Source organism: Antedon mediterranea, chromosome 8 (assembly GCF_964355755.1).
Source record: "Antedon mediterranea chromosome 8, ecAntMedi1.1, whole genome shotgun sequence".
Lineage (NCBI taxonomy): Eukaryota > Metazoa > Echinodermata > Crinoidea > Comatulida > Antedonidae > Antedon > Antedon mediterranea.
The window spans coordinates 10253706-10274972 of record NC_092677.1 but is presented as its reverse complement, the minus strand read 5'-3'; the positions used below and the strand labels follow the sequence as shown (position 1 = coordinate 10274972).

General features: G+C 33.9%; 2 protein-coding genes across 2 annotated transcripts; one reads left to right on the top strand and one right to left on the bottom strand.

Annotated features, from left to right (window-relative positions):
- Positions 1-95: 95 nt before the first annotated feature.
- Positions 96-17337, top strand: LOC140057823 (meckelin-like). The gene is made up of 29 exons (XM_072103575.1): positions 96-327; positions 728-819; positions 1246-1339; positions 2766-2856; positions 3689-3755; positions 5038-5106; positions 5584-5652; positions 6069-6217; positions 6308-6413; positions 7040-7126; positions 9297-9362; positions 9854-9911; positions 10405-10485; positions 10905-11025; positions 11421-11544; positions 11752-11907; positions 12056-12154; positions 12614-12700; positions 13184-13363; positions 13624-13680; positions 14001-14141; positions 14345-14425; positions 14514-14630; positions 14775-14885; positions 15020-15050; positions 15405-15490; positions 15974-16076; positions 16679-16821; positions 17162-17337. Exons 1-29 carry the CDS (start codon positions 102-104, stop codon positions 17240-17242), a joined length of 2973 nt encoding a protein of 990 aa, XP_071959676.1. The 5' UTR covers positions 96-101; the 3' UTR covers positions 17243-17337.
- Positions 17338-17945: 608 nt separating this feature from the next.
- LOC140057826 (glutathione S-transferase omega-1-like) lies at positions 17946-20771 on the bottom strand. The gene is made up of 6 exons (XM_072103577.1): positions 20633-20771; positions 20171-20276; positions 19821-20043; positions 19269-19401; positions 18660-18754; positions 17946-18559 (listed from the first exon to the last, which is right to left on the bottom strand). Exons 1-6 carry the CDS (start codon positions 20667-20669, stop codon positions 18437-18439), a joined length of 717 nt encoding a protein of 238 aa, XP_071959678.1. The 5' UTR covers positions 20670-20771; the 3' UTR covers positions 17946-18436.
- Positions 20772-21267: the final 496 nt, after the last annotated feature.

Sequence of the window (21267 nt, the reverse complement as noted above, 5' to 3'; positions counted from 1 at the left end):
CCGCTCTGTTGCGCAAAAGGTTGACCTAGTTTTGTTTACTTTTTTTCGCGCAAAAAAATAATAGGTGGCGCTGTTCATCATTGCCAAAACGACGGTAAACAATGAAAGGTTCTGAGTGCAAGGGTTTTGGCAATTTATTTGTTAAAAAACACATTATTTCGTTACTGATTGTTATTATTATAACACAGTTTCGTAAATGTCTATCACAAACATCATTCCCTTATACAATAGTAAGTGATTGTACTGGTGATCAGTACTACAACCTCGCTCAATTGCAGTGCCTGCCTTGTGAAATGGTAGCTTCGGACAGCATTCCAACCACCGATCGTAAGTTAATGGGTAGCTAGACCTATAGTACTATTCTCTATAAGTAGGCCTAGCCTATAGCCTACCAATAACATTGTTGCTGTTACTAGTGTTATTTTATTGTGCAGTCTGTATTACAACAAAATAAAATGCATTAGTTAAAAAAGGGCATTACACAGTAGGTAGAGGCAGGCATTTAAAACAAAAATAATATTAATAAGTGATTCTATTTTAAAAATAGAATTTAAAAAACAAGAAAGTTTACGATGTTTTTTAAAAGTCAATTTTGATTTGAAAATGGCAAATCAAAATGCAACTTTGGTGTTACTTACAAATATTAATAATGCATATTACACAGTTTTTTTTTATCCAACCATCTTTCAATTTTATGATTTAAAATGTGTTTTTATTTTATTTTTAGGCCTTTCATGTAAATGTAAACCTACCTACAAACAAGCTGAATATACAGATACTGTTAAAACACTGACATGTCAAGCATGTGGTGATGAACAGGTGAGGTCATAAATGTCGTACTATAAAGTAAAGTTCATATAACATTGTGCCCAAAAAGAAAATACACACTTATTTGAGGATTAAGCAGCGTGACACCCGTCAATAAAAAATCTTTGACAACAAATCACAGGTAGTGATAATGGTATGCCCAAATATGATTGTGAAATGATATCATCATGTCCATATATGGGCACATCACATTTTTTGTCACATCAAGTTTGGTAGTGTAGACAAGGTTTTAGACACTGAATGATTTCAGTTAAAAACATAAAATTACCTATAATAAATAACAAATTTAAGTTGGACACACCATTTGGCAATAGTTGTCTTTGACAGCTCGTATCACTCCTTAGTGCTCCCTTTTTATGTATCACTGAAAGGAATACATAAATAAATATACTATTTGCCTTATTTATTTAACAACAGGTGACCACGGCCGATGGGTTTAACTGCATTGGTTGCGGTCCCGACCAAACAAATATAGAGGAATGTAACCCGTGTGATGACCACCAAATTCCAGGTACAATATAAGGGTTAATGCTAGTCCTCCTACAATTTATAGTAAACCCGTTTTGGGCTAATCAACATATTCTGTGAAAAGTTTTAGTTAGCACGCTTTGAATCTGTTGATGGTTTGGGGGCCAGTATGATGGTTTGTAGGCCAGTATGATGGTTTGTGGGCCAGCATAATGGTTTGTGGGCCAGTATAATGGTTTGTGGGCCAGTATAATGGTTTGTGAGCCAGTATAATGGTTTGTGGGCCAGTATAATGGTTTGTGGGCCAGTATAATGGTTTGTGAGCCAGTATAATGGTTTGTGGGCCAGTATAATGGTATGTCGGCCAGTATAATGGTTTGTGGGCCAGTATAATGGTTTGTGAGCCAGTATAATGGTTTGTGGGCCAGTATAATGGTTTGTGGGCCAGTATAATGGTTTGTGAGCCAGTATAATGGTTTGTGAGCCATTATAATGGTTTGTGGAACAGTATAATGGTTTGTAGGCCAGTATAATGGTTTGTGAGCCAGTATAATGGTTTGTGGGCCAGTATAATGGTTTGTGGGCCAGTATAATGGTTTGTGAGCCAGTATAATGGTTTGTGAGCCAGTATAATGGTTTGTGGGCCAGTATAATGGTTTGTGGGCCAGTATAATGGTTTGTGGGCCAGTATAATGGTTTGTGAGCCAGTATAATGGTTTGTGAGCCAGTATAATGGTTTGTGAGCCAGTATAATGGTTTGTGGGCCAGTATAATGGTTTGTGAGCCAGTATAATGGTTTGTGAGCCAGTATAATGGTTTGTGAGCCAGTATAATGGTTTGTGGGCCAGTATAATGGTTTGTGGGCCAGTATAATGGTTTGTGAGCCAGTATAATGGTTTGTGAGCCATTATAATGGTTTGTGGAACAGTATAATGGTTTGTGGAACAGTATAATGGTTTGTGAGCCAGTATAATGGTTTGTGGGCCAGTATAATGGTTTGTGGGCCAGTATAATGGTTTGTGAGCCAGTATAATGGTTTGTGAGCCAGTATAATGGTTTGTGAGCCAGTATAATGGTTTGTGGGCCAGTATAATGGTTTGTGGGCCAGTATAATGGTTTGTGAGCCAGTATAATGGTTTGTGAGCCAGTATAATGGTTTGTGAGCCAGTATAATGGTTTGTGGGCCAGTATAATGGTTTGTGAGCCAGTATAATGGTTTGTGGGCCAGTATAATGGTTTGTGGGCCAGTATAATGGTTTGTGGGCCAGTATAATGGTTTGTGAGCCAGTATAATGGCTTGTGGGCCAGTATAATGGTTTGTGGGCCTGTATAATGGTTTGTGGGCCTGTATAATGGTCCACAGCTTATTACCCAAATAATTCTCACAATCCAAATTTCATTTATCTTTAAGCTATGCTTACAAATAGTTGTTGCATAATAATAATAATTATTTTTATATTTGTATGTAGTGGAATATGACGAGAATGGAAATTTATTGCTGCAGCAGGAATGCATTAATTGTGAAGGCACGTCACAACCCAATGGTGAAACAACTGCTGAGTAAGTGTAGCATGTATGAGGGTGAACCTAGGCATGTATTCCCATTCATTTGTGACTAAATGTTGTTACAGGGACACATTTTCACGCTGCTGCTCTAGCCCGCTACGTCCCATTAGGACTACTCAATCAGAAGCTAAAGCAAGCAGCAGTTATAGTTCTAAGGACAGACAGTTTTGTGAAAATGGAAACTCCACTATAATTGATTGATTCCAGCTGCTACAGTAGACCCAAAAAACGTCTGGGAAAGAGTCTATTAGGACATGTCATGCTAAAATTACAAATCCCTAAGCATTTCTGGTATATTCACTGTCAGATATTCATTGAATTATTATCGAAACAGGCCATTAAAGTTTGTGTTTGTAATAGGATACTTGATAAGTGACCACCAGATTTGACCTTAGCAATAAAATTAACTAAAGTGACAGAAATTGAGTATTCACTTCTGTAACAAAAAAATAATATTTATTCACATATAAAAAAAGAAAAGAAACCCAAAAACCATTGTCTGACAGACAATTTAAGTATTTGTTGCTTTAAATTACATTTTTTTCAGGTAAAATAACTATTATGTGACAATAAAATGACACATTCAAAAACATTTGAAATAAAAAATATTTTTCAATAAGCGAGCAGCGTTTTTTGTAAGAAATATTTCTTGTTTACAATATGTCCTCAAACTACAGTAGGTAATTTTTATATGAATTCCTGATGCACATCCTACAGTAAGGGAAAAAAACCCCTTTTAAAATTAATTACTATTAATCTCTGTCCACTAATACTTGATATAACACGCCTATCTACTGACTATTTTGTCTACATTTGTTTTTGTTAGCTGTTCTAGATGTGATCCATTTGTTATATATGCAACAGGTTCCTGCCAATGTGATCCTACAGATTCAGTAAGTAAATCTTCTGGTACTCTGTGGTTATCCTCATGAAATCAAGAGGCCTTGGGGAAGTGACATAATTGGAGATATTCTCTAGGATTTCGATCCAAGTCGGCCCTAAACCGTCTCGGCCAAAGTCAAGTCGGCCCCAAGTCAACTCGGCCTCAAGTCAACTCGGCCTCACGTCAACTCGGCCAAAAAATAATCGGTCAACTCGGCCCCGTTAAAGTATGGAACGCAAAAAGTGCAAATGAAGGAGATTGATAAAATAATATTTCTTCACAATTTTTTAACTATAAATAATTCTGACTTTTAATGAATATTAATATTTAGACAATAATATATTTAGCAAAAAAAATAGGAATGATTTCACCAACTTTCCTTTATTTACGTTTAAAAAAATTTCAAATTGCACAATTGAAAACAATTCGTAGCTGCGCCTCCCTGCGCCTTTGGCAGCTTTTTCGATATCTACAACTGCTACGTGTTTTCACTGACCGGGGATTTCCCCTTCTTTTTAAACGCAAATCATGGACAAAAACGATGTACGATCATTTTTTCTATGGCAAAATGCGGTACCTGCATGTGTTTTTGTAACACGCGGGTACTTATATTCATATCGGCAATGAGTTCACTTTTTTATATGATATTATTTAATTATATATTTTTTTTAATTTCTTCATTTTTTTTAAAGCCTGGATAGTAAGAATCATAAAAATATTAAGCACTTTTTGCGTTCCATACTTTATTGTGGCAGAGTTGACCGATTAGTTTTTGGCCGAGTTGACGTGAGGCCGAGTTGACTTGAGGCCGACTTGACGTGGGGCCGACTTGACTTTGGCCGAGACGGTTTAGGGCCGACTTGACCTGCACCCATTCTCTATAAGTGACTTTTACCATTTCCTGACAATTTTGGAAGGAATTCATTAATAATTAATGTATAAATCTATGTTACACTATCAAAATAGTTTGACAACAAAAGTGTGATGTGTCCAAATATGGTAGTGATATTAAGTCATCTTGTCCATACTGTATATGGGCAAACCACATTTTTTTTTGTTACATAAAGTTTGATAGTGTAGACAGAGCTTGAGCATAGAGGACATATTTCTCCATGGTGTAAATATTTGTTTTAGCAGCGATTTCATTTAGGTGGGCATTAATTCTCCTTTTAGGTCAATTCATTTTCTGTACACAAATTGCTGCATTAATGTTGATTTTGTTGGAATTGCTTGCTATTTTCATATAAAATATAGAGAAAAAAAAAAGAAAATATAACAGTTATTTCTTTTAGGCTGGCGGAATGTGCTTTAAGTCTACTACAAACCTGATCAGGGGTTCTAGTTACCCTATTCAATCACTGGTAAATATTTTAAGATTTCAAAATGTCCACAATGACCACACAAATGAGTGGCAAATTAGCATTGAAAATCAATAAAAAATAAAATGAATTAAAATGTGTGACTAGATAGAAACTTGTTTGTTTTATAAAACAAACAAGAAGCTAAGGAAAAATCATAGTCAATATCTACTATGAAAGCCACTGTTGAGTCAAGTGGTTGAGTGGTTAAAGGGAAGGGCTCCACAAACCATCATGCTATACCATCAGCACAGGTTCAAGTCACTATTCGACCATTGTTCTGGTGGTAGAACACCAAGGACTTAAAACTTGAGTTCCACAGATCTGACTTGTGTTCACTACAAAAAACCCAATCCATCTTTGTGTACTCAATTCCCAATATTTAAATTAGCTATATATATTACTTGCATTATGTTGTTTTAAATATTTTAATATGTTATAATATATACTGTAATAATAATAATTTATTTTATAATTTAGGGTGATAGAGGTCCAATCGATTCTAATTTCATTAATTATAATTATGCCGGAGCAGTTGAAGTTTGTGAGGTAAATACTATATATAATTCAGATCCAGGATTTTAAAATAGAGGAACCAAGGCCTAACAATCCAACAGCCCCACCCCACTGGTGCCCACACTCAGTTAAAACCAGTTAGAATTCATGCTACACAACCTCATAAACAATCATATGTAATAATAATACCCTGGATTTATAAAGTGCTTAATGTTGTAAAACCTCTAAAGTATGGAAACATACTCTCAAAAGTTGTGTCTTGAACTTAACACCAGGTACCCATTTGTACACCTGGGTGAAGAGAGGGAAACATATTTAGTAAAGGATCTTGCCTAAGGATACAAGCAATGCGACTTAAGCATTGCATTCTCTCATGATCAGTAGTCCAACGTGTGTCACAGATATGTACAATATGTATATACATTTAATGGGATTTTTTTTATTTAAAGAATTATGGGAATTTAACAGCTTGCCAACTGTGGGGTAATATATGTGTGATGCAGATGTATGATGTAGAGTCTGGTGTAAATGCTCCTTGCAGCAGGTTCATATCCAGAACCGGAGACATTTCAGAATCTGTTAATGGCGTTACTGAATGGTAAGTCTCATTATTAGGGTATTTTGTGTTCTTAATGAACTTTAGTAATTTTTCAATATATATATATTGTTTAAATTTTTCTTTAATTAGGAAATTAAATATGCCATGGTTGTATTATGAGAATTCTGGTCAAGTAGAAGACCTTTTAACCTCTACCGAGATTGATGTTGTATTATCAGGAAACCCAGATGATGACGTACGTTCAAATGTTTTGCAGTGCCTTTTATTATAGTTTTTAATTTCATAACAAATCTCCATGTTAAGTAGTTTTTCATTTATATGAAGAAAATCATTGAATTACGCTATATGACCAGTTTCTGTTTGTTCTGTTAACAGACAGACTGACATAGACTTAAGCTCTGTCTACACTGTCAAACTAGTTTGACAAAAAAAGTGTGATGTTTCCAAAAATGCTAGTGATATGACATCATCATGTCCATATATGGGCACATCACATTTTTTTGTTACATAAAGTTTGATAGTGTAGACAAAGCTTTACAGTTCTTACAGAGCTGTGTTAAGGGATATGTGTGCATAAACTAATAGACATATATTCCAGCAACAATGATTGTAGGTAGCTTTAATTTGCGACCAAAGACATAACTAGGTACGGGGAAGTTAGGACGTGGATCCACTCTCTACCTGTCCTCAACACAGTGTTGATGGTTTCTAGGTCCGGATAATGCCTGGTAAACACATTGATTGACCTAGCCTAGCTTTTCCCTCAGGAGTTGGTCAAGCTCCCTTGTATATGGCACATCAAAGCACATTTCTATTGTTGTATTACAAAAACATATTTTTTGTTTCATAATTTTTTATAAGGACAACAAGTTGGATGTGTTGGCAGCCAGGTATACACCAACTGGAACATTTGGTGGTTTAGAGCCAACTACAAATGGACTTATTCAGGTATGAAAACCAGGCATATGTAAACAAAGAAAGCTTGTACAGTAGAAGGGGTTAAAATATTTGTTGTCATTTGTTCATTTCACAGAAAAATGTCCTTTTAATATGGGTGTCCCTTTAATAGGGGTGTTTCTTTAATAGGGGTGTCCTTTTAATAGTGGTGTCTCTTTAATAGGGGTCTCTCTTTATTAGGGGTATCCATTTAATATGGGTGTCCCTTTAATAGTGGTGTCTCTTAAATAGTGGTGTCCCTTTAATAGTGGTCGCTCTTTAATAGGGGTGTCTCTTTAATAGTGGTGTCTTTTTAATAGGGGTGTCTCTTTAATAGGGGTGTCCCTTAAATATGGGTGTCCCTTTATTAGGGGTGTAACTTTAATACGGGGTTCCCTTTAATAGTGGTGTCCCTTTAATAGTGGTGTCCCTTTAATAGGGGTCTCTCTTTAATATGGTTGTCCTGTAATAGGGGTGCCCCTTTATTAGGGGTATCCATTTAATATGGGTGTCCCTTTAATAGTGGTGTCCCTTTAATAGTGGTGTCTCTTTAATAGTGGTGTCCCTTTAATAGTGGTCTCTCTTTAATAGGGGTGTCTTAGAAAAAGGGTTCTCCTGCAAAATAACATTACAAAAGAAGAAGACTGAAATGGTATTGCCATATTAAACTACAAAACACCAATTAAACTATTATTAATCTTATTAGGTTATATGCATGCATTCATGCATATAACCTCTTGATTCTGTCAGAATCTTTATTTATTTCTTTATTTATTTATTTATTCTTTCCTTAGCACTATTTGTCCGTCAATTATCTTGATATCAGTTTCATCTAACTAAGTCAATTTTTCAGAGTATATTCCTTATGGCCAGGAATCGATGTGGTTATGTTTTCACGATGCGCAATCAAAAATTACGCGGTCTACGCGCGATTTAACGAAATCACGTTTGTAATCATATCTTCACAAGCATGAATCACAATTAAACAAAATTTGGTACTCATAAATTTCAGGTCATATTTCATCATATGACAATACAATTACGTGCGTAGCGCATATAACGCATGCGTACGCGCGCTTAAAATGTTGAAAATTGTCAGAATTTATTTTCGATGAAATTAGAGTACGTTTCAGGCAATTTTAAGCGTTTAAAAAATTGCCATGAGTGCGCAGATTATTGCATGCGCACTGCGCGTCAAACGTTAATGCGCACTGTTTTTGTCCGATTACTGTTGTATAACCTTTCTTTAATAATATCATCATATTTTATTCACTTTTCAACGCGAAACAGCGTTATACGAGCACGTCAAAAGTGACAGGCTACGCACGTGTAAGTTAACAAAATGGTGAAAATATGCTAAATTTTAAAATTAATATATATCGTTACAATGCTCGGGAACACCTATTTTTTATTTAATTTTCTTGAAGTGTATGTATCATATGTATGATTTATTATGAAATTAGAACAAAAGTTGATTAAGTCATCATTAATGGCATATTAAATTTAACAAAATTAATTTCGACAATCAAACAAATTATAACATTTTCTTAGGCCAAAATAACAAACTTAACATTAACTTTCTTCCTTAAGAAGTTCATATATTAAAGTTAAAAGTATATAGTTTGACAGTGCATCATTTTTTAAAATTTTTAAAGATGTCATCATAGTAAAACATTATAATTCATTGCGGTATGTAATAATCTATCTGCACCAAAGTGGTTACTGCATAGTAAATACACGGAGGAATTTTTCCATAACTTTTAGTCAGTTGTGTATGGCTCGGTGGTCTTTGCTCGTGTCTATAGCAGTCAAGTACCGAGTTCGAGTCTCACCTTGGGAAACCAAACGAAATAAGATTTTTTTTATTATCCGTATTGGTTGTTCAATTATATTTCTTAGAGTATATATTATACACATGATTTATAATGAAATCTAAATAAAAACACAAATGTGGTTTATGACATTATATACGCAGAAAGATCTTTGATCGGATTATGATACCGGCTATTGTATTTGCGTTAGCAAGATCCTGTCATATATTATAAATAACTAATGATTCTGAGAAAATCAATCAATCAATATATCTTAAATCAATCAATTATCTTTATTTGAATCAATGCATATAACCTATAATTCGTCATAGTGACGAATTAAATCTAGTTTTACTGTTATTATTTGATAGCTTTGTCAAGACACGCCTCAGCGAATGGATGCCGCATTTGATTATGGTCAAAACTACAAAAGTAGTGTAAGTAAATGAGATACATCTTTTAGTTTCAAAGCTAGTAAAATTATTTTTTGGATAGGTTACCAAAATAAAAAGTTTTGGTCGATAGATCATTTAGCATGGAAATAACTTTAATTTAAAAACATTTAGTTTGTCATCTTATTAATTGGTATTGACAATATCTTATTCTGATTTAAAAACTAAGTTAAAATTATATCTTAAATGCAATAAAATAAGCAATATTTGGTATAAATGAATGAACTTTATGAATTTTAACATTTTCCTAATTTTTTGTACATGTATGAAGTTTAACTTTTTAAAATCTGTTTGAAAATTTTAACCTTTATGAATCCTCTTGTAAATTTATGTTTGAATATCATTTTTGTATTGTTTTAAGAGGGCCTATTCAAGTCAGCTGTACTGATGTAGTACAGCTGTTAGAGATACCCTCTAATAGCTGTAAGTTGAATAAATAAATATACAATTATTATAGAGTTTTGTTGTTTTTTCAGTGTACGATCCAGTCAAAAGATTTCTGGGACAAATTTGAAACTGAATTTTTTGATTTGTGTATCCTTTCACTCACATATTTATTGATTTTGTTTTGCAATGTCGTTTCCTGTTTTGAATAGGTTATTATGTCTGTATAAAAAGTCTAAAGCTATGTCTACACTATCAAACTTGATGTGACAAAAAATGACACTTTAGCAAAAAAGGTTTGTTCGACACTCCCTACCTTCCACGGACTGGTTTTGCAGAAAAAGAAAGGAATAAAGAATAATTATTAACAGTTTTTCAAGTTGATGTGAAAAGGGTATATACAGTATGTTAGAAAAGGGTATATACAGTATGTTAGAAAAGGGTATATACAGTATGTTAGAAAAGGGTATATACAGTATGTTAGAAAAGGGTATATACAGTATGTTAGAAAAGGGTATATACAGTATGTTAGAAAAGGGTATATACAGTATGTTAGAAAAGGGTATATACAGTATGTTAGAAAAGGGTATATACAGTATGTTAGAAAACTTTTCAATAAATTAATTCCTCAACCATGGTACAGATTTGCGTTACACGGATACTAATGGAGATAGTGTTCTATTCCCAATTCCTTTACTTGTTACAAATTACAATGAAAACTCAGGTAAGGAATTTATCACAATTCCTAATTTACAGGCTACTAATAAATGTAGTTTAAAAAAAAGGCCTGGAATGCATATTGATAGCACACCGTCTTTCAAATGAGATATTAAGCTGTTGGTCCTGTGTGGAAAGTGGCTCACCACCAGAAGAACCCCACCGGAAACAAGTCGAAGGACTTAGGCTCTGTCTACACTATCAAACTTTATGTGACAAAAAAAATGTGATGTGCCCATATATGGATATGATGATGTCATATCACTACCATATTTAAGCATATCACTATCATAATTGGCAAAATTACAAATTGTTTGTCAAACTAGTTTGATAGTGTAGACAGAGCTTTAGTGAGTTATCCTTGGTGTGCAACACCAACAATATTCTAATCTAATATTTAATAAACATTTCTATATATTACAATAGAGGACATTCAGAATGATTGGCAGTTGACTCGGCGCTTTTTTCTGGTTGATAACGTTGCTGGGAAGGAACTTTCAGACAAGCCTGCCACAGTAGTGCGTTATGCTCAAAGCATTGTGCTAAAGTAGGTTATTTTTAAAAATCTTACACTTGTTTGTTAAGTAGTGGACCTGTAACTTGGTGGTTATCATGCTTGCTGTCCAATCCCAAGGTCCAGGGTTTAATCCTGACCTAGTGCCAGGGTTGTATCTCACAACTCCACTCCCTAAGCCCCAAACCATTCTGCCTTTCCACCATGTATACAGTGGGTTTGATGGTGATATGAATAGCAGACACAGAATGACTTCTAGACTCAACAGCTGTATAGTTGCGTTTCTTGTCATACGAAAGGTCTTGAATATTGATACAATGAATCCTTAATGCTTGTTACGTGTACTGTAGTTTTGGAATAATATGAAGATACACAGATGCCTTGCTATTATTATTTGTAATATTTTTAAACTTAAATTTCTTTTTAAGGATTGTTCTTCAAAATGAAGATGGTGAAGCCAAGGAGGGTAAAATTTACCCCCCTCTTCTTATTGTGACCTATGCAGAGCTGGATCGGGAGAATGATTATGAAAAAAATAATAATCCAGTAGAGGTAAAATCCACTTCTTCCAGTTTTAAGCCCTTATCCTAGAAGAATTACTCTACCATTAAAATTATGGTTGAGGAGAGCCTTTAACCTGTACCAATTGAATGACTATGGTTTGCCAATTGACTGTATTTATGGATATCAATTTTTGGATAGGAGATATTTATATTATGTGCTATTGGTGTGCTATTATACAGTGTCTTCTTTCTATAGGTTTCGTTTGAAGTTGTGTATGAACTAGACCAGGGTGGCAGCCAAGGAAGTATGACACTGGCTGCTATCATTCTCTCTGTACCTGCTCTTCTGTACGCCGCACTAAAGACGACCGCGTGGCGCCGTCGAGCAGGACGTTTGACAGTTGATGTTCCGGTAAGCGGATTTTCTATCATATTAATATTAATCGGGCCAACATTGTTAAATTGTAAAATGAAATGTTGAACCTAACCTATTCGAATAAATATGGTAATAATGTTTCTTACATGTACACTGTACACTTTTTTTTATGATTGTCTTTCAGGCGTTTCTTAAGTTTTTTGCATTTGCTTCAGGATTACTCTCCGATATGTTATTTGTTATTGTCTATGGTGCAGCGTTTTATTTACTCCTCTTCTATAAGGTAACTAATTACTGTATATCCGAAATGTATTAGTAGATGAGATATATGGGTTGAGAATAAGGGTTTTACTGTACAAGAGTTTTACACTACTATCACTCCCCACAGTGTGTGAGTGAGTGGTAGAGCACTTGAGACAGTGGAATCGTAATTACGTAGTCGGCATGGGTTCAAGGCTCACTCGTTCCGGTGTCCAGTGTACACATCTAGATTGTGTGAACCTAGTACATCTTTCGAGATGAGTAGGGAGTTACCCTGGTGTACTAGTACACCAACTCACACAAAGCGACTGTCGCACTGATCATAACTGGAATTGGGATGGGACCGTTTTAGAGGTGTTTACCACCTGTTGGTCCCATCATTCACTACATGTGTGTTTATGCCTATTTCTTTAGATGTACATCTTGGTGAGAAGTTGAATAAGAGTGATTATAATAAGAAGTGTTTATTTTATTATTTTAGAGACAAAGTACTGTGAAAATATTACTACCAACCCCAGACCAAGAGGCGTTGTTCTCAATCTTCATTGGTGGAGCCTTCTTTCTTAAGGTGTGTATGCTGATATAAATGATAACATATTCCAAGAGATAGCTGTACCTTAGCCCTACCAAAAATTAGAATTCAATTATGCAAAGTCAAGAAACCCAATCAGTTCTCTAAATTGTGAGGACATGTGGCGCAGTATGTGCCAGGGTGTGTTGGGACGTTTGATCACTGATTGTGAGATCGTGGTTCGAATCCAACTCTCGCCTCATTGCTTGTATCCTTAGGCAAGACACTGGCCTCTCTCCACCCAGGTGTATAAAATAGGTTGCTGTTTAGATCAAGACACAACGTTGCGCTGATTACTAGCTGCTTTATGGGATTATGTTTCCATGTGTTTGATCCAAAAAATGACCAGGGTATATAATGTGCAGCGCGTTGAGATCTTTCTTATGTGCGCTATATAAGAATGAACTATTATTACTACTAATTCCCGTACAGTATTTTTGATCTGTAAAATTTATAGTTACCGTTTTTTTAAATTTTCAGTTGATGGATCTAATTCATTTAGTAATCGCTCAATGTACTATAGACATATTTTTTATCGATTGGGAGCGACCTAGAGGTCAAACGACTCAACCTGCCAAAGGGACAGAGGGCAAGCCGACCTCAAACCCTGTCAGTATTTGGAGGACATACTTTGTGGCTAATGAATGGAATGAAATTCAGGTAAGGTGAAAGGTGAAGAACTTATTAAATTTAGGTTTATACTTTTGTATACAATAAACAAACATTATTTCCAATGCTGTTTACAGTTTTAACATTCTGAAAAGAAAAATTGTTAGTCCATTTTGTTGCCGACAAGTTTTATTGGCCAATTATGGTGGTGTTTTGTACAAGAGGCAAAAAATAAGTAGATCAATAATTATTTAGATTGAAGGTACTGTTATGTACCAACAAATAAATAATGTTTTAATTTGTGTTTACAGACTAGCAGAAGAAGCAGCCCCTTATTTCAGATTTGCTGTGTTCTTTTCTTTCTAAAGGTAAATGAATTTTACAGATTGTTTTTTTTGCATGAGCAGTGTATTTTGGTGGAATTTAACATCCATCCCCTTTTTAATTCAAATCTCCCCTGAAAACTCAACTATTTTAATAGCTATTCTTTTCATGTTGCGCTGCGAGACTCCGGTAGGGAGTGCCTTATAAATTTTATATTATGTAAATTTTATTATATATTATTGTTTTTTTTATATTATTAATGACTCATTTAATAGCTTATGTATAACAGTATAACATAGATTGTTCCATTAAACTTGGCTCCACCTAATTGAATGGAACACTCAATCTTTATTAATTTTGTTAGGTTGTAGGCTTGGAGAATTTATGTACGTATGACATTTACTCGTCTACTACACCAGACACAACAGAGTACATATCAGAAGACAGTAAGGTGCTTCGATTTGCCATGGCAACCACTCTTTACCTTGTGATTGGATCTTTCCAGGTAACCATAGCATTGCTAAAAGATACTAACTATTGTGTAATAGAACACCAATGTTTCTATACATATTCAGATTTTTGTATTTTTTTAACTTTACTTAAAATTTATATCCTGGGTCAAGTTGAGTAATATTTGGACTGCATAAATTACAGATGTAACAATATTTATAAATATATTAATTTCAATATAAATATATTATTTTTCAGTGGATTTTCTTCACATTCATCTATGAACGATTCATAGAGAACAATTTGCAAAACTTTGTGGATCTTTGCTCTATGGCTAATGTAAGTTACTTAAGCATTATCTAAATTTTAAGCCATAAATTAGGCTGAACAATGACAATTAATGATAGATTTTCTATTCTAATTTTAGGTCAGTATTTTTGTGCTTGCAAACCGGAAGTATGGTTACTACATCCATGGACGTTCAGTACATGGCTTTGCTGATACCGACATGAAAAACATGAGGGACCAACTGAAACGAGAAGAGGTAGTGGCAATGTTCATGAGAATTAATAATCATAATTTGTTTTAAATAGTTGATAATTGGGAAATATTGTGTTAGGTGTACTACTACTAATTATTTATTAATTTGATTTTAATAAAAATATTACTATAAATTGTATTTTGATAGGATAATTTGTGCGGACAGAGAGGCCTACTACCAAACTCAGAAGAACAGACGTTTGAGATGCAGTTACCTGATAAGATGCGAGAGCAATACGACCGTATTCTACTCCCATTGGTACGTTGATGATCATAGGACCAATGTTGTGCAATTATGAAACCTAAAATGAAAAAAGCCTAAAATCTACTCCCTAATTTTACTATAAATTTCAACTTATTTATATACTTTATATTTATTTATTTTCTACCTAGGCAAATGCACAAGGAAGAATTGAATCCAGAGGTATGGTCTTCATTTCATGTTGAAATGATTTTGTAAAACTGAAAATAATTTAGTGTGAACATTATGCAGTAGTCAATTGTATCACCCCCTGGGAGAGGAGCGCCATTTTTCCGATGTGCATCATACCCTATGAATACCATGACATGCATAAAAAATATGGCTTATTTTTAAGTGACCATGACGCGCCCGATATTTATACACTGTGACCATGCTGTTTATGAAATGGTGGGTGGTAAAGTGATGGGACATTTTGATGCAACTCTACAGTGGGTCATCTAATTGACAAGTGCATTGTTATTTTGGGAATACAGCATATATTTCTTAGGTTTATTAATGTTATATTTTTGTTAACAGGTCGACCAGGTGCGGGTGGAGATAGTGAACGATTAACTGGAGCATATGTTGCAATGAACAAGTTTCTATCGGCTTTTATTGATCATGTATGTTTAGTAATTTTAGATTAAAGTAAAAAATATAGGAATTTTTATCACCATTGTAATTAATTGCACAGCAGAGCTACAAATCAAACAATATCATAAACAAGTAAAAGGTCTTAACTAGACATTGTTCACCATTGACTAGTGCTAACCAAATTAGGGAGTCCTAGGCTAGAGGTCTTAACTAGACATTGTTTACCATTGACTAGTGCTAACCAAATTAGGGAGTTCTAGGCTAGAGGTCTTAACTAGACATTGTTTACCATTGACTAGTGCTAACCAAATTAGGGAGTCCTAGGCTAGAGGTCTTAACTAGACATTGTTCACCATTGACTAGTGCTAACCAAATTAGGGAGTCCTAGGCTAGAGGTCTTCACTAGACATTGTTTACCATTGACTAGTGCTAACCAAATTAGAGAGTGCTAGTCTAGAGGTCTTAACTAGAACACTGACTAGTGCTAAACCAAATTAAACTTTATTTAACAGGGTTTACGAGACATTGACTATCAAGTTAAAGATAAGTTACTGATGGAACGAATACTGGACATGGAATTTTCAGACTCTGCTGACCAAGGGTTTCTATATAACGGTGAGATACAGTGTATAATATGCAGTAAGGTTATTAGTAAATAAAATGCAAAAAAAAACACCATATTATGGAAAGATGTTTGTTACATTTGGTACTTTGTTGTGTCCTTTTTTTCTGAATGAAAAAAAAACAATTTAAAAATGTAAAATATAAGATGATTTAAAAAATATATGATTACATTAGAATAGATATTAAATTAGATTATCTAATACAGTAATTGTCAAATGCTTGTGGGCATCATCAGGGAAAAATTTCATCTTAAAATTTCGTTTAGCAATATTGCTAATAAAACTGATGTTTGAGTCGAGAAACATAGTTTTCTATAGTATATTTTGCTACACAATTGTAGAATTGTGTAGCAAGAAGGTTGTTTTGTATAGCTTTTTGCTATGCTACACTGGCGAAATTATTCCCTGATCATATCATTAGGAAAAATAATATGTACATATATAAAGCGGATTTCAATCTATGATGTGGTTGCACAGGGAAAAGGCACAAATTATTTGACAAACTGTGTAATTATAGTATGGTTTATTTATATGGGATTCCTAGTTATATATATAACTGCCGTTATATTTGAAAATGTTTTCTATATTTTTCAGATGATGGGCATTCGTTTGATCGTGTTCTCTTTGCTGGAAATGAGCTTACACTAGTTTTATTTGAAGTTCTCCTGTTCTGCTTCGTCGATTTAATCTTTAAAGATTTTGTTCTGGCTGCAATTGTTACATTTCTATTTATGAGGGTAAGTAGATGTATATTAAATACTGAAGTAAGAGTTTACTGGGTTTGAAGGCATGAAATATAATGTTCAACCAAGGCAATAATATAACAGCAGGGCACTGAGATCACCTCGTAACAGTACTTTGATCTTATTTATGGCTTTTACAAATGCCAGTACTGATTATGTCGCAGCCACAGATAAACCCTTTGATCTCCGAAGGTCATAATTCTATTGTTAGATTACCTTGTTCTAACTAACAACTTTACTGCCTTGAAGCATGCTACTATGATGGAAAGCAAAACGAAACAGAATAATTTTTATACATATATTAATAACAGAATATATTCCAAATCATTCACAGTTTATCAAATCGATCCGTGACAGCTTTGGACGCAACAACCTGGCCAAGAAAACACTTGTGGATGAACGTTTTCTAATTTAACTTGCATTAAAAAATGCACACACACTCCTGTTAGTGATTAGTAATACTGTTCACGTTACTGTTCATGTACATATATTTATGTTTAATTAATATGTATACAGAGTAAGTTAGCCTCTAATGTAATATAGTTTAATAGGGCCATTACAAAGCTGAAGTTTGGGCTTATGTGCTCGCGTAAGAGAGAGGCCCAAATGTAGAGGGCCTACTGTACGTTCTCATGCATACAACTAGGCCCTCTTTTCTTGCACAAATGTAGAAGGCCTTTATTTTTGCACAAGACATCAGGCCAGTTTAGAAGGCCTCTGTTCTTGTCCAGAGGGACTAATGTTTTCATACAAGAGAGAGGACCTATAGGGAATGTTTTCACATCACGCATATGAGTATAAAATGGGGAAATATGTCACCAGTGTTTACCTTGAAGACAATGCTAAAATTTGTAAATATAGTAAATATGATGTTATTTGGTTTTACACCTTTTAAGTATAAATTATATGCTTTAAAATGTTATATTATCATTGTACTGTTATGTTTGTGTACTAACAGAATAATTAACCTCTCATTTGGGACCCCTAAGGTGTCCCCTTAATAGAGGTTTTACTGTACTGTATATCATTGCCCAATACAAATTTGTGTTTACTCAGATTGGTTAAACCATCCATTTTTTGGGGTGTTTTAACTGTATAGCAGTGTTCATTTGTATTGTATTTTGAATTTCAATAAAAATTTTAACTGCAAAACAGTGTTGTTTCGAACTTTACATTTACGATGCAATGATGCAACAATAAGTACACAAAAAAAGGAACCAGGATTTAACATAAACATAATATATAAATTAAAGGTAAAAGTTTTAATAGTGTTATTACTGCCTGTGTAAAATATACTCTAAATTCTTTAAAAAGTAATATAATATAAACATGTAAAAAGCATGATACAAAAATTCTTGTTGACTAAAAATAAAACTTAATCTATGACTGTGCTATCGTGCCATTTTAAATAAATAAATATGGCTATGATTTCTATGAAAATAAAAATATTCTTACACTAAACAAAAATAATTGCTCATAACAATTCGCATTAAATGCAAATTATATGCTAATTATATTATAATTACCACCATCACCACCATTTACTTAATGTAAATACTGTAAATTTGAGTAAAAACATGAGAACTTTGGAAATGGCAATTACTGGTTTTTAGTAATCATATTGGAATATGTTTTGCTTAAAATTTTTGAAATATTCTAAATGAATATCGTCTGGTATCGCAGCTTCTTTTACAGCAGGAGCAGCAATCATGTTTTTGCGCCATGTAAGAATCTGAGAAAAAGAATTGTTAGATATAAGTAACAAAAATGATGATGATGGTGTTAACAAATGAGTATTCATAAAATGAATTAGAACAATTATTTCTACTTACCGTTGGAAAATTGTCCTTGGGGAATATATCATCCAGGAGTACCCAACGCTCGAACCAAGGCCACATCATGTAGTCAACCATTCCAGGCTGTGATCCTAGAAGAGACCATAACAGTACATAAAGTAAAATACAATAGAATCTTATTTGGGACACGTTTATTCAGGGGACACTTCTATTTAAACAAAAATGGACATGTTTTAAAACATGGCCAATGAATACTTGGGAAAACCCCTAATAAGGGGACAATTTGGGCGCGCAAAGTATACTGTAGGAGTGTTAAGGATTTGGCTATACTAGAGAAGTCTAGGAATGGTTAGTTATGAATGGTTGTGAACAAAACATACTTTCTGGTACCCAGAGGTTTCTTGAATGGGTGGCTGTGTTAAGGCTCTGTGTTAGGCTAGGTAGAAGGTCTAAAAATGTTTTAAGGTGGGTGGAAGACTTTGAAAGTTGGTGTCCTTAGCCATCTCTGCTCAGCATTAAATCCATGATACATTTCTGATTATACACACCCCGTGCTACTCCTGACAAATTTGGAGTGGACACACTAACAAACATTCCAATACTGCATAGAAAGCTCACCTCAAAACATTATTGACATGTTCTTACCTCCAAAAAAAGTAGTTCCTCGTTCCACCAAGTTCTCCTGCAGTTTACCAACATTCTTTTCATATTCTTGTTGATAAAACTCCTCTTTACCTTCAACAGGATAAAATGTAAGCTTCATAAAATTAGGAAAAATCTGAAATAAAGAAACAAACCAAAACGTATTAGTCAGCTCTGTCAAATTTTTTTCTTTTTTTTGTTTTAAATAACATACTTCTAAACACTTTTAGTGACGTTTAATAGTCTCTAAAAAAATAATAGTCATGTTCATTACAATCACACAGTGAGGGATAGTTCCCTTAAATACAAGCATTTCACTTAAGCATGGAGAAATAAGTTTTTCCATGACTTAAGTCAATATATTATTATTAAAATTGAATGGTACGCTGCTGTCTTAAACATAAATTTTAAGGTCAACAGGGCTCAAATACTTTGTCGTCATGTAAAACAAATCCTTTCATCTAAAAAGATCTGAACCCGAATACCCTTGTATTGAAACCAAGTATTTAACTACCAAGCTACAACACCATTTTATGTCCATAATATGATGCATACCTTACTGTTAAAGAAGTCTATCAGCATACGATCTTTAGCCTTTGCAAGTGGATCCGTCGGCCATAGCGGGTTTTCAGCGAAGATGTCGTTACCATACTCGCACGTGATGGTGGAGTCCCACACTATATCCTCATCTTTCTCAAGACATGGTGTTGTCCCATTTGGGTTTTTGCTTGCGTACCATGTCGGCTTCTTTTTTAAGTGGATGTTAATTATTTCATAGCTTTACAAAAAAAATTCAAAAATATAATATTATCAATACACGAAATTGAAATGTCTATCTAGGCCCTTATTAGTCGAGAAAGAGGGTAGAGAGACATAAGTCGTAAAACAAATAAAAAAATATTTACTTTGCCGACTTAGCTGCTAATACTAATCGAGTTCTCTGGGAGAAAACACAGAATCTGTTACTGTACAATCGCACTAAACCCTTCTTTAGAGGTGGTAGTGGAGCATCTGTGAATGAAAAAAACAATTAAATAATATGAATAGATTTACTGTATATAATTTAGTGTAAATTTGCAATTTAATTAAAGCGTGCATAAATAATTGGTGGATTCTCCAGTGTAGGTAGGGTTTTTATTATCACATTTTTATTGCATATAAATGCAAGTACAGTACTGTATATTCCATGATCACTTCCTGTTAAAATGTTTACCAGGTGCTCGCATACTTTATCCAGATGACTGAACCACAACCACAGGAAGTGGCTATGCACAACCACAGCCTAGAAAGCTACACTAAACGGTAAACACTAAAATAATACATCTAAAACACACAATTCAGTTCTTTATACTTTATTCTATACTTACCCACTTCTAAATGTTTGGTTTCTTCAACAACAGGCATAGTTTTTTCACAACAATTGTTTGAACAATATAAACTAAGCACGCAGACGATAAAAAGTAAGCAAAAGTACCGGTAATAATTTGGAGAAGATGACTCGTCATAAAACACCTGAGGATTCAGCCAATCAAAGTTAATAATCTGGTCACCTGACTTAACTAAAAGTAATTCATCATAGAAAAAATGATTTAAACTATTAATTCAATTGACAATTTAATGTTGTGAGCAAATGATAAACAACTAATTAATCAAATAACTAATTGATCAATTTTAGGCTACAAAAGATTTTGAAAGATAAGAGAACCTACAGATAATATAGGCCTAATGCGCGATTTGAACAATAGATAGACATAACTTTCTTTAAAGATGTATTATCCCCCAAAATCATGAAAAATATAGATTTTTAAAATCGGACTTTGAATAGGCCATTTTGCAGTTTTAATGAAGTTGTTCACTTCCATAAGAAAAAAAAACGGGGGAAAAAATTATTTCATCTATAAAAAGACAAAATAAACAGTTAAATTACCCAAAAACTCATTGTCTTCCAGACAATTTGACCATTTTTTGCTTTAAATTACATTTTTCTCAGGTAAATAAATTT